This window comes from Pseudopipra pipra, chromosome 13, assembly GCF_036250125.1.
Source record: "Pseudopipra pipra isolate bDixPip1 chromosome 13, bDixPip1.hap1, whole genome shotgun sequence".
Classification (NCBI taxonomy): domain Eukaryota; kingdom Metazoa; phylum Chordata; class Aves; order Passeriformes; family Pipridae; genus Pseudopipra; species Pseudopipra pipra.
The window spans coordinates 19,357,351-19,369,770 of NC_087561.1; the positions used below are offsets into that span (position 1 = coordinate 19,357,351).

Below are 12,420 nucleotides of genomic sequence, written 5' to 3' on the forward strand. Positions count from 1 at the left end.
TTACAGATTCAGCTTTGTGCTCCAGGTAAAGTCAATAAAATTGTGTGTAAAACTAAGGTTGCAATGCAGACATTCCACTTACAGCCTAGAGAAGAGGACAAAGGATGTGCAACAGAACAAAGACAGTGAGGAAAGGTAAAAGGAAAACCAGTAACAAAACAGTGAGTTAATCAGTGGCCCAACCCTTTGTCTTGTTTTCTCTTGCTGACTCTGAATCCACAGACAGGTGGGTGGGTCTGACTGACAGGGCACACACAATTTCCATTTTCAGTGTAAGTGCAGAGCAGTCTGTAATGCCAGCTCACACCTCATTGCAATGGCTGCTCCTGAGGTCATGAACTGCAATCTCCTTTCCAGCAAAGGCAGAACTGCCTGTGGCCACAGCTCAACCCTCACCTGAAGCACAGCTGGACTCTCACAAACCTGAGCCATCCTCCAAAGTGCCCCCAGCCCACCTCGGGAGGCAGGAGACAAAGACCATCTCCAAGTGCTATGTCCAGGTCACAGGAATGACATGTGCTTCGTGTGTAGCCAACATCGAGAGGAATTTGAGAAGGGAAGATGGTAAGATGTGTGTCAGTGTGAGCTGCTACATTTCTGTTTGTTCTGGAGAATCCATCTGGCTTTTGCACAGCGTTTCTCATGGCTGGGTTGTCAGGAGAAGGACACTGCAGGTGTTCCAGGTGTGAGAACAGCCTGCTCACCTCTGGCCCAGGGGATGGGAACAGGGTCGTTCTTGCTGCTTTATGGACATGCTGGCCAGGGACTGCCCTTACAAAAACAGCACCTGAGCGCTCCAAAGAGTGTAGGGATCAAATATGGATCCTTTTGAAAGGAAAACAAATCTTTCCTACTGGAGGGAGGTGCCCAGGTGTGCAGCTGAAAGGCAGAAACAACTGTGTGTGTGCTGGGGAGGGGGTTATTAGAGGGGGACAGTATTAGTGTGGATTAAAGAGACACAAGTTAATTTTAGCTCTGGCAGTCAGGGCATGCCTGTCTGTCTGATTATATTTGCAGGAACAAACGGCTGCATGACTGTGATGTAGCAAACAGTCATTAATGCAGACTGTGTTTAATTATTGTAATGAAGGTAGATGTGTTCCAGGTTAACTTGGATTTTAATTTTTTCATCCTAGAAAATGGATGAATCTAAATCCTTTCAGTGTACAATAGGATTGACTGTTAGATCTGCCCTTTCTCATGCATGTTCTCCCTTGAAGAAAAGGCTTCTAGAAGTAGTAAATGCAGATCAGAGAAAGATACAGCACTGTATTTTAGAAGAACTACTTTGGAGTAAAAATAGATAATCTTTTCATATAGCATGGACAGAATTTTTATAATTAGACTGTTAGAAACATGCCACTCATGGGGAGCAGCAGTGCTTTCATCAGTCACACCTACACTGAGGTGCTGTGGTTGTGTTGTTGGTGTATCTTCCAAAAATGAACATGTTTTTCTTGATTTGCAATATGGTACCTTTCCCAATTTCAAATTGTGTCATGCCCTCCTGTTACCGTAAGTGCAGGATTTTTCCTAGACCTGATCTGCTGCTCACGCATTTTGTTTCCCAGGAATACATTCCATCCTTGTTGCCCTCATGGCTGGAAAGGCAGAGGTGAGGTATAACCCTGCTGTCATACACCCTTCAGCTATTGCAGAGCTCATTCGGGAGCTGGGATTTGGAGCCACCGTGATGGAAAACTGTGGTGAAGGAGATGGAATTCTGGAACTCGTGGTAAGTTAGTAATTAAACCCTGACACCCTCAGCTTCTGTTACTTTTATCTACTGGGTGCACTTGTGCAAGTGTTCCACTTCCTAGAGTTTAATCATATCATAGAGCTTAATTCACAAAAAAATTAAAATGTTAGAGTACCTCAGGTATGTGTCACAAATGGTGTCTGGTCCTGCAAACTCTTCTGGCTCACTACTGCTACACTGAAGTCGGAGAAATATTCCTGTATTTTTCTGATTACTCTGCTTATTGGCAGAATTTACTTTTTGAAGGTGAGTCTGGCTCTGTGTACCCAGCTCTGAGCTTGAAGAGCCAGCAGAGCCTTAGCAGGGCTTAATAACCTTGTCTCCATGCTCTGCTTCCTCTAGGAGGGTTGGATGGGCCCCTGAGCAACACGATTTTTGGGAGGCATCCCTGCCCATGGCAGCAGGTTGGAACTAAATGGTCTTTAAGATCCCTCCCAACCCAAACTATTGTGATTCTATAGTTCATCCTTAGCTGGAGCTCCATCTCACTGCTTCAAACCCCAGAACAAAGCAATAAATAAGGAAGCATAGTCATAAGGACTTCTCCTGCTTTTTAAGATGCATTTACCAGATAAGCTGTGGTTTTGATAACAGGAAGGAACCTTTGTTTTTCAGGTGAGAGGGATGACATGTGCTTCTTGTGTGCACAAGATAGAATCCACCCTCATGAAGACTAATGGTGTTTTATACTGCTCAGTAGCTCTTGCAACCAACAAAGCACACATCAAATATGACCCTGAGGCTGTTGGTCCTCGAGATGTTATACAAGTGATAAAGGTGAGAGTCATTCAGGTGCCAAGTCTCATAAAATATCCACCATCCTTTGAAGAGTTACACACCCCAGAAACAGAAGGGAAGGCTATTTAAGCAAAAAAATAGGTCTGTCTTCTTCCATCTGCTTTCTTCTTAGTGCAGGTTTTTGTAACTAATACATGTGTTCTGGCTCAGAAATGCTCTGTTACAACTTTGCCTAAAACCTTTAAACAGCAATACTGTAAAAAATAGGCTATGGTAGAGTTGGAGATACCAGCTATAGGTTTGTAGAAAAATAAATCACATTTATTTAAAAATTAATACTGTAGCAGGTGAGAGGTGAAATATGTTTCTTAGCTTTCTCCCTCCATTTCTCTATGTCTGTGCTTCAGGAAAAACCATTTTGGAAAGCCACATTTTAGAAAAGCATTTTATTCTAGAAAGGTTGATTTTTACAACAAATTGCTTTCTCTCTTTAGAAGGTAACTAAACAATAGTAACTACTGTATCAGAAATGTTAATAAAGTAAATCGAAGATAAGGCTGGCACCATACCAGTAATCTGGCAATAACTGACCACAAAGTGTATTTTAAAACTGACTGTTCTCTTTTTTATTATACTTTTTTTCCTTAGGATTTAGGTTTCACTACTTCCTTAGTCAAAAAGGATAGATCTGCTAGTCATTTGGATCACAAACAGGAAATCAGACAGTAAGTATTCCTAAACATATTTAGATTCTGTAAATATCTTTGATTCTTCTTTTTTAATCACCCGTGAATCTATGGGGTTTTTTGTGACTGTCCAGAGTTGCTGGTTAAAAAGTTCTCCAGCACCTGACTGCAATACAAGTTGTTTTTCTTCTTTCTCTTTTTAAATCCAAAGGTGGAAAAGGTCTTTTGTCGTGAGCTTTGTTTTCTGTATCCCTGTCATGGGGCTGATGATTTACATGATGGTGATGAACAGTCATCCTTCGGATGCTCACACACATCACAACATGAGCAGCCAGGAGAGGGAGGCCTCTCACTCCTCCATGGTCCTGGATTACCAGCTCCTGCCAGGATTGTCTGTTATGAATTTTCTGTCATTTTTGCTCTGTGTCCCTGTACAGGTAAGTGGGATTATGACAACTACTGGTTTGTTGGGTTTAAACACTCAAACTGGAAGGCTATGAAGAAAGTAAATTTGAAAAGTGAGTGTAATGCTGATGCAAAACGCTTTTGAGGTTGTTACGTGCTTTTGCTGTTGCCAAAATAATTGGTGCTAGAGACTGTCCTGGGCAGGGCAGTCACTGCCCGGGGGTTGGGCACCCAAAAAGCACCTGAGGCAGCTGCTGAGCCACACCAGTGGACATGGGGAGGAGGTGGGAGTGCCTGAGAGTGCTGTGGAGGAGATCACAGCCCTTGGCTAGAGCTGGGATTTTGCTCAGGAAGAGATGGTGAGGGCAGATAACACCAATCACACGTGTCTCCCTCTCTCATGGAAATGCTGCTGGGTGTGTTACGAGTGTGTGTAAAATACACTGTGTTGCAGGTGTTTGGAGGGTGGCACTTCTACATCCAGGCGTACAGGGCACTGAAACACAGCACTGCAAACATGGATGTGCTCGTTGTGTTGGCCACCTCCATTGCCTTCCTCTACTCCTTCGTTATTCTCCTGGTGGCAATGGTTGAGAAGGCAAAAGTAAACCCTGTCACGTTCTTTGACACCCCCCCGATGCTGTTCGTGTTCATCTCGCTGGGCCGGTGGCTGGAGCACGTGGCAAAGGTAAGGAAAATAAAAATCCGTGAGAGCTACAAGCTGCAAGACCAGGAATCATTTCAGAATGTCACGTGTATTTAAAAAATGTCCCGTGAAAAAGCTTTGTTAGGTTCTTTTAACCTTCTTTGCTGTAAAATCATCTTTAGTAACTGAACTAGTAAAAACATGAAATGACTTATTATCAGTCTGTGTTTTCTTAACAGGGTAAATTGCAACACATGCAGTTGTCATTTACCCAGCTTTTTTTTTTTTTTCAATAGTATAGTCAGAAAAATATGAAAATTATTATTCTAGGGTAAAACCTCAGAAGCCCTGGCAAGACTAATTTCATTACAAGCTACTGAAGCTACTATTGTTACCTTGGGCCCTGATAACGTTCTTTTAAGGTATCTTGCTTTGTCATTTGCTTTTTCTGTTGTTCCTTTTTTGCTGTTAATATGCCTAATTCACAGATAAATGTTACCATTCGATAGAACCATGAAGCAAATAACTTCAGATTTGCTGGCAGATAAAAATGTTAAAATGCAGAAGAATTAACACTGCTCTAATTTAGTTTATTGACTTACTGCTGATTTTTGCTGTGATAAGACAATTAGTGGATTTTCTTAACTGGATAGTAAATAAAATGATGATAAAAGTCATAGTCTTCTTTACAATGGCCTTTTTTCTGTTTTAATTTTTGTATGCATTAACTGTGTCAAGCAGTGGGATTGTGCTTTGTGTGTAGTGACAGCTCCTTTTGCACTGGGTCACTTCAGTTACATCTCTTACTAAAGAACATTTCCATCATTCCAGTGAAGAGCAAGTGGATGTTGAGCTGGTTCAACGGGGTGACATTGTCAAAGTGGTCCCAGGAGGCAAATTCCCAGTGGATGGTCGTGTTATTGAAGGACACTCCATGGTAGATGAATCTCTCATCACAGGTGAGCATTTGCTTTCTGCCAATGTAAAAACGTTCTCCTTTAGACCAATGTGAAGAAGGGAGGGTGGAACTGATGTTCTCGCTCTCGTGAGGAGTTGGTGGCTGTTACAAAGGTCTGTTTTTCAGCACTCTGCTGTTGCCCTTCCCTCAGGTGAGGCCATGCCTGTGACTAAGAAGCCTGGGAACACAGTCATTGCAGGCTCCATCAACCAGAACGGGTCCCTGCTCATCGCCGCCACCCACGTCGGGGCTGACACCACCCTGTCCCAGATTGTTAAACTCGTGGAGGAGGCCCAGACCTCAAAGGTAGAGTATTGTCACATTCACATTAGACAGCAGCACACCACATCCCTTGGGGAGTGGCTGAGTTTGTTTAGATTTGAATTGCATGATGAAGGTTCTTGCTGATTAAGGACTTTGATACAGGCTCGTGTGCCAAACCTCATCCTTTTGTGAAGTCAATCTCTAATTATAAACTGTGGCAAGCCAAGTGTGCTGCAGCAGCTGTGACTGTGTCTGGCACAGAAGGGAGTCACCATGATGCTGCTGAGTGACCTGTTTCTCCTTCCCAGGCTCCCATCCAGCAATTTGCAGACAAACTTAGTGGCTACTTTGTTCCTTTTATTGTGGCTGTCTCTGTGGTTACCCTTCTTGCCTGGATTATAATTGGGTTTGTAGATTTTGGAATAGTGGAAAAATACTTTCTGGTAAGTAAATCTCCTTAAACACCTTCTGAAATATTTAATAAATAGCCTTACAATTCTGTTAGACTGCAGTGGTTCCCTTTTTGAATTGTCCTTGCAGGCAGTTGCTGACTATTATTGTTCTTGTTATTAGAGTTTTACATTATGTATTTTTTTACACTGTATCACTCCTACATTTATACTTAAAGAAAGAATCCACAGTAATTAATCAACTCCTGGAAGTTAGTATTAAAAAAAAAAAGTTAATTAAAAAAATTAAAAAGTTAATCAAAAAAATTTCCCACCATCCATCCCTTCTCTGTGGAGAAAAGAGGTCCCTTATGTCACAAGCTCCAAGTCTCCATCCAGCTCTGTTAGCAGAGCTCTAGGTGAATTCATATTGGGAATCATGGAATTCATCTTCATTACAGATGCCAGAGGAGGGTCAGGATCCCAGCCTGGACTTTAGGGTTGCTTGGATCACAGGTCTCTTGGTTCAAGACTACTTCTGATTAGAATTTTTTTACTCTCAGGAAAGCAATCTTCATGTAATATCTGGTTGTGTTTTTTTCCTTACTGTATTGATACAGTATCTTTTATTACATTAGAGGGTGAAAGTTATGCCATGGGGTACCTTGTTTAGGAAAATGTCCTATAAATGAAACAGTCATGGGTATATGCAGTATAGAACAGAACTTGGTTAGTTAGTCATGAGTTTACTCATTACTCTGAGCTATTTTATAATTTGCCCGTGCTTCAGTTTTAATATGAATACTTTAGCTGATAAATGTGCAGGTTTTTCCAACCCCCAGGGCAATGTGCAGCTGGGTGTGCTGTCTCATTGTCCAGCTCCTCCTCTGAGCGGCTCCGTCCCCCGCAGGGTTCCAGCGAGAGCCTCTCCTCAGCGGAGGTGATCGTCCGCTTCGCCTTCCAGGCCTCCATCACGGTGCTGTGCATCGCCTGCCCCTGCTCCCTGGGCCTGGCCACCCCCACCGCCGTCATGGTGGGCACGGGCGTGGGGGCCCAGAACGGCATCCTCATCAAGGGGGGGGAGCCCCTGGAGATGGCACACAAGGTGAGGGGGCACTGCTGCGGGGGCCAGCCCGGGCTCGCCGGTGTGTGCCAGCTGCTGCTGGACAGGCTGTGCAATGTCCCAGGTGGCAGGACTCACCTGTCCTTGGGTACCTGTCGGTAGGTCTTGGTCCATGGGGGAAGAAAGACACACGACACACAGTAGGGTGATGAGGCAGAGAGATGTCTGCCTGCTCAGCGTAGCAGGCGGCTTTTGTTGGGATCGCTCCCTTCAACTTTCTCACACATACAATATAAACATATTCTTGCAAAAACCTTTAGGCATGCAGCACCTGCACTCAGCCAAACAGCTTTAACCTTGTGCTCTTTGTAACTCAAGGCTGTGTCCATGGGAACTATCCAATTAGCTTTACTGCTCTCATGGAGAACGGCCCAACACTTTGGAATATTCCAAACCCCTCAAGCTTCAATTGTGGGGCTGCGACTTCACCCCACACTCGCCCCAGAAAAAGGGGAGGGGGATAACCCAGGTTCTTATTAGTAATTCCCTTGGGGTGGATTAGAGTGAAACGACACTGAGTAATCGGTGTCTGAAAACATAGCTAGGCAGGGTTTGTTTTAACAATTCTGTTTGAACAGGTATGTCAGCATTTTGGGTGTTGTCATCTATATCATCTATCACAGGGATAACCTCTGGGGGGAAAATGCATGAGGGAGAGAAAGGAAAGACAGGATAAGGGTAAGGGAGAGTAAGGGAAAGCAAAGCTGAGAGTGGACAGGTGTCCATAGTCACTGCCCACGGGGTCCAGCGATGGGACTTGGGAGTTGCAGCTTCCATGTCCATGAGTTGAAGTGGTGGCCTTGATCCGTTGGGGGTGGGGGAGGGAAGCCCCCACATTCAAAGAAGTTCTGAGTTATTGTATCCATGGTTGGTGTCACGGGCCATGCCAGGAGCCTCCAACACCTCCTGGGTCTGTGCTGAGTTCCGCGAGGGCTCTGGCAAAAGGGTTTTTCCTGCCTTTCAAGATTGGTGGGGGAGGGGGGGAATGGGCTTTGATGGGCCATCAGAGGTATAATGCCAAAGTCCTGCAGAAGCCTGCAGAAGTCCCTTGGCAATCCTAGAATGCATAAATCATGAACTGTTTCAGTCTCTGAAAGCAGGGACCCCCGGATCGTTCTGTGCACATCACTGGTGTCAGGCGTCAGTCCCCTCAGCAGGTTTCTCTAAAAGCGGTGGTTTCCTGAGGAATCTGTACCTTACAATTTGTTTCACTGAAAAAAATCTTCCTGTTGTGCTGCAGGTGAAGGTGGTTGTGTTTGACAAAACAGGGACCATCACCCACGGGACTCCAGAAGTGATGCAGGTGAAGTTCCTGGTGGAGGGTAACCAGCTGCCTTGTCATAAACTGCTGGCAATAGTGGGGACTGCAGAGAGTAACAGTGAGCACCCCCTTGGAGCAGCAATAACCAAGTACTGCAAAAAGGTGAGTTAGTTACACAGGGGAAGAGCAGTTTGTGTTACAGGAGAACCTCTCTTGCAGTACTTCATAAATAACACCAGACTATCCGTACATATGAAGTACTTACTGTATTTATTTGGGAAATCTGAAAATTGTGGGACCACATAAAGCACTTTATGCCATATTAGATGGGTACTCAAAGTTAGATTTTGATGATTCCTCCTGTTTGTTCGAGTGCAGTTTATTTTGTGGGCTTTGTAAATAGAACATGCTTTTATATATGTTTAAAAACCTCCTCTGTTTCCATCCTTTTTCTCTAGGAACTGGACTTGGAAACCCTTGGAACATGTACAGATTTTCAGGTAGTTCCAGGCTGTGGCATTAGTTGTAAAGTCACCAATATTGAAGCATTGCTCTACAGGAAAAATAGAATGGTTGAAGAAAACAATATTAAAAATGCAACTCTCGTGAAAATTGAGGAAAATACAGATGAATCGGTGCAGCCTGCTTTGATTATTGATGCTGAGCTACCAAGTAAGTTAATTCTGGCTTAGAGGATAAAATGAAGAATTTTTGCTTTTGTGCCTTTAGGATCCTCAAGAGTAAGGTCACTTATTTTTGTCCCAAAGTACTGGGCTGGCATCAAGGCACACATTATTTAGTTGGTCATTAGTTTATTTTGTGCTCACACATCACTCCAAACGTTTAAATTAAATTCAATTTCAAGTTACATATTGAATGTGGGGCTGGAAAATCATACAGGAGTTCTCTGTCAGAGAGAACTAGAGAACTCTCTCTAGTTTTACTTTACTTTGTCCCAAGTTACCACTTGCTTGCCAAAATTATGTACATTTGCACAACTGAGTGGTTTTCACTCATTGTCAGATCTCTTTCAACTGCACTGGGCTGTTACATAGATATTAGAAGGGCTGAGAGGGGGACTCGGTCCTTTATTGTTGTTTGTCCTGGGATTTTTGGTCCTCTGACATGGTAACTACCCAGCACTGAAGAAATGTTGGTGTCTCTCTCATCAAGAACACATGAGGAGTTCAGGAGGGCAGGAATTATTGAGAAAGACTATTTCTGTTGGAATTCTCTGCAGTGCTATTTCACTGCACGCCGGGAGAGCACGGATGGGATCAGCTGAAGGGAAGCTCCCTGGTTAATCCATATGATGGTAGGACTGTGTTTTCTTCCTTCAGCTACCATGACTTCTCAGAAATACTCTGTTCTCATTGGGAACCGGGAGTGGATGACCAGGAACGGGCTCCTTGTGAGGAGTGAGGTTGACAAAGCCATGATGGAGCACGAGCGGAGGGGCCGCACGGCCGTTCTGGCAGCTGTGGATGGTGAGTGTGGTGCTGCTGCTCTGTTCTGGGCTTGATTTGTCACTAAATACCATGGGAAGTATCCCATAAATAGGAATTATTAACTAGTGATGTAATGGCAGTTATACCTGAAGCAGAATAATGGGATGAAAAGAGATCATTAACTAGTTTTGCAGCACTTTCCTATGAGAAAGACCTTGTCATGCCTTTCTTAGCTGACAGGACAGTTGGACATGAGCATAGAATTCAAAGAGAGCAAAGGGGAAGAGAGGAGAGAAAAGGTGGGGGTTTTTTATTCTGATTGGATAGTCAATGATCTGTATTGCTTTAAACTTTGCTGCCCTGATACCTGTTCTCGTTCTGCTTCTTATTGTCAATATTACTGGTTTTGGAACTGGTCTTACTGGGGGGAAAAGTTACTTTTTTGTTTCCTTCTGAAGCAGTAAACATCTTCATTACAAACACTTTCCTTCTGTTTTTAGGAGTGCTGTGTGGCTTGATAGCTATTGCTGATACTGTGAAGCCAGAGGCTGAGCTGGCAGTCTACACTTTGAAGAGCATGGGGTTAGAAGTTGTCCTCATGACTGGTGACAACAGCAAAACAGCCCGATCCATTGCCTCTCAGGTGAGCTGCTGCTCCTGTGTCTGGGTTTGAAGCTGGGCTCATTGTGGCACTTGATACTGCTGGTGGCTGGCATAGAACTGGTCTGTTGTGAAAGATGGCAACGTAAAAAAATTTGGAATAAGGAGGAAATGCAAGGAGCCTTTTTGAATGAACCCATCCACTGTGATGGGTTTTGTCTTTAGCTCAAGAGTTCACGGGTTTCACCCTTCCCAGTCACATTATTCCAGGCAGAAGCTTTAAGAGGTGCTAGAAGAGCTGCCACACAGTCGTGTCCTTTCTCTCTCTCCAGGTTGGCATCACCAAAGTGTTCGCAGAGGTTCTTCCCTCCCACAAAGTGGCCAAAGTGAAGCAGCTGCAGGAGGAGGGGAAGCGGGTGGCGATGGTGGGGGACGGGATCAACGACTCCCCGGCCCTTGCCATGGCCAACGTGGGCATCGCCATCGGCACCGGCACCGACGTGGCCATCGAGGCAGCCGACGTGGTGCTCATCAGGGTGAGAGAGAAAAGTGCCTGGTTGGTGAGCTGACAGGAGGGGTTGGATGTGCTGAATGATGCAGATCTCCCCTGGGGTGTACAGCCTCCATAAACCAGGAGAACTGGAGCAGAGCTTGTTTTCATCATGTCTATTCAGTGTGGTGGGGATGATCCTGTGAAGGGAACTCCCCAGTCTTCTGGCTACTGCGCCTTTCGGGGTAATTAAAGTTTGAGAATGGGCAAAACAGGAAAAAGTGACCTAATCTTTGGCAAACATATATTGTATTTGTCCCACAGCACCTCCAGGTTTACAGTCACGAGGTCACGTATCAACAACACCTGGGCAGAGACTGTGGTCAGTGTTCAGAGCTGCACTGGGAGGTGCTGTGTACATTACTTGGATTATGATGACATCTGGAATAAGACTGGCACTGACTGTATGGGCTCTGCAGACAGACTAGAGCAGCCTATAGAGTACTTACTACAGTCTGTGACACCTGGTGTGTGGGACTTAGCTTTAAAACAGGAGTATAAAGACACTACATGGGGGCCTTTCTTTCTCTCTGACTTCTCCAATAAACATAACTTGCAGGATGACTTGATGGATGTGGTAGCAAGCATAGATTTATCAAGGAAAACTGTGAAGAGGATCCGGATCAACTTTGTCTTTGCTCTGATTTATAACCTCATTGGAGTTCCCATAGCTGCAGGTATGTGAGTGTCTCCCTGCACTGAGATTGGGCCCAGTGAGTAGCAGATTGCAGTGATTTACTGCTGGGGGGGAGAGTTTCCATTTTCTTTGGCTGTTGGTAAGGGCAGAGGTCTCTGCCTGGGCACGTTGCAGTGGGTATTTGTGAGCTGTCCTCCTCCCACACTGTGGCTACTCTGGATATGCTCAACACATCAAAATAGCTTCGAGATAAAAGGTTTATTGAATGAGCCTGACCTTGTGAACAAGCAGTTTACTGCAGGGTGGGCAGGGCATTTCTCCTCTGAGTTTCAGAGTGTGCAGGTGACACGCCCAGGTGTGAATTCACCTGAAGTTCCAGTTGAGATAGAACACAAATCCTCATGTATTAAATATTTGTCGTTTAAATTAAAATCCTATTTATTAACGCATTGGGATGCAACTAAAACTAGGCAGTCTGTGTGAAATTTTAGGTGTTAATAGATGAATAATGGAGTGTTCCTGCTCTGAACTTTTTGTTGTTTGCCTTTTCTAGGTGTCTTCCTGCCCATTGGGTTGGTTTTGCAGCCCTGGATGGGATCTGCAGCAATGGCTGCCTCCTCTGTCTCTGTTGTGCTTTCTTCTTTGCTGTTAAAGATGTGAGTTGGGACAGATTTGAAGCTTGGATCTTTCACTTAGAGTGGCAGAAGATAAGGGTGGGACTATGAGAGATTTCAAAGCCTTTTGAGGAACAGTTCAGGCAGGTCTGTTTAGCAGGCAGTAGTGCTTAAAAATGTCATTTCTAACTTGAAGAGGGATGTACAAATCAGAAGCATGTTCAGAATGAAAATTCCTTATGGCCTTTGTGGATTTGTGAGAAACCTTGTCAGTCAAATTATAAATGGCTCTGGCTTGGGCACAGTCATACACATAGGCAGGTTTTATCTGTATTTCAGTGT

The 12,420-nt window shown here is 44.4% G+C and overlaps 1 protein-coding gene across 5 annotated transcripts in view; it reads left to right on the forward strand.

Moving 5' to 3' along the window:
• Positions 1 to 12,420, forward strand: part of ATP7A (ATPase copper transporting alpha) — a 28,281-nt gene that overhangs the window by 12,387 nt on the left and 3,474 nt on the right. For all 5 annotated transcript variants that reach the window (XM_064670245.1, XM_064670246.1, XM_064670244.1 and 2 more), the window contains exons 5-22: positions 358 to 564; positions 1,572 to 1,735; positions 2,375 to 2,536; positions 3,146 to 3,222; positions 3,395 to 3,620; positions 4,043 to 4,276; positions 4,565 to 4,656; positions 5,066 to 5,193; positions 5,344 to 5,498; positions 5,765 to 5,899; positions 6,756 to 6,950; positions 8,209 to 8,391; positions 8,688 to 8,901; positions 9,570 to 9,716; positions 10,178 to 10,320; positions 10,610 to 10,813; positions 11,387 to 11,504; positions 12,018 to 12,120. In XM_064670245.1, coding sequence (XP_064526315.1) covers positions 358 to 564; positions 1,572 to 1,735; positions 2,375 to 2,536; positions 3,146 to 3,222; positions 3,395 to 3,620; positions 4,043 to 4,276; positions 4,565 to 4,656; positions 5,066 to 5,193; positions 5,344 to 5,498; positions 5,765 to 5,899; positions 6,756 to 6,950; positions 8,209 to 8,391; positions 8,688 to 8,901; positions 9,570 to 9,716; positions 10,178 to 10,320; positions 10,610 to 10,813; positions 11,387 to 11,504; positions 12,018 to 12,120 — 2,887 coding nt within the window. The remainder of the gene's footprint in view (positions 1 to 357; positions 565 to 1,571; positions 1,736 to 2,374; positions 2,537 to 3,145; positions 3,223 to 3,394; positions 3,621 to 4,042; positions 4,277 to 4,564; positions 4,657 to 5,065; positions 5,194 to 5,343; positions 5,499 to 5,764; positions 5,900 to 6,755; positions 6,951 to 8,208; positions 8,392 to 8,687; positions 8,902 to 9,569; positions 9,717 to 10,177; positions 10,321 to 10,609; positions 10,814 to 11,386; positions 11,505 to 12,017; positions 12,121 to 12,420) is intronic.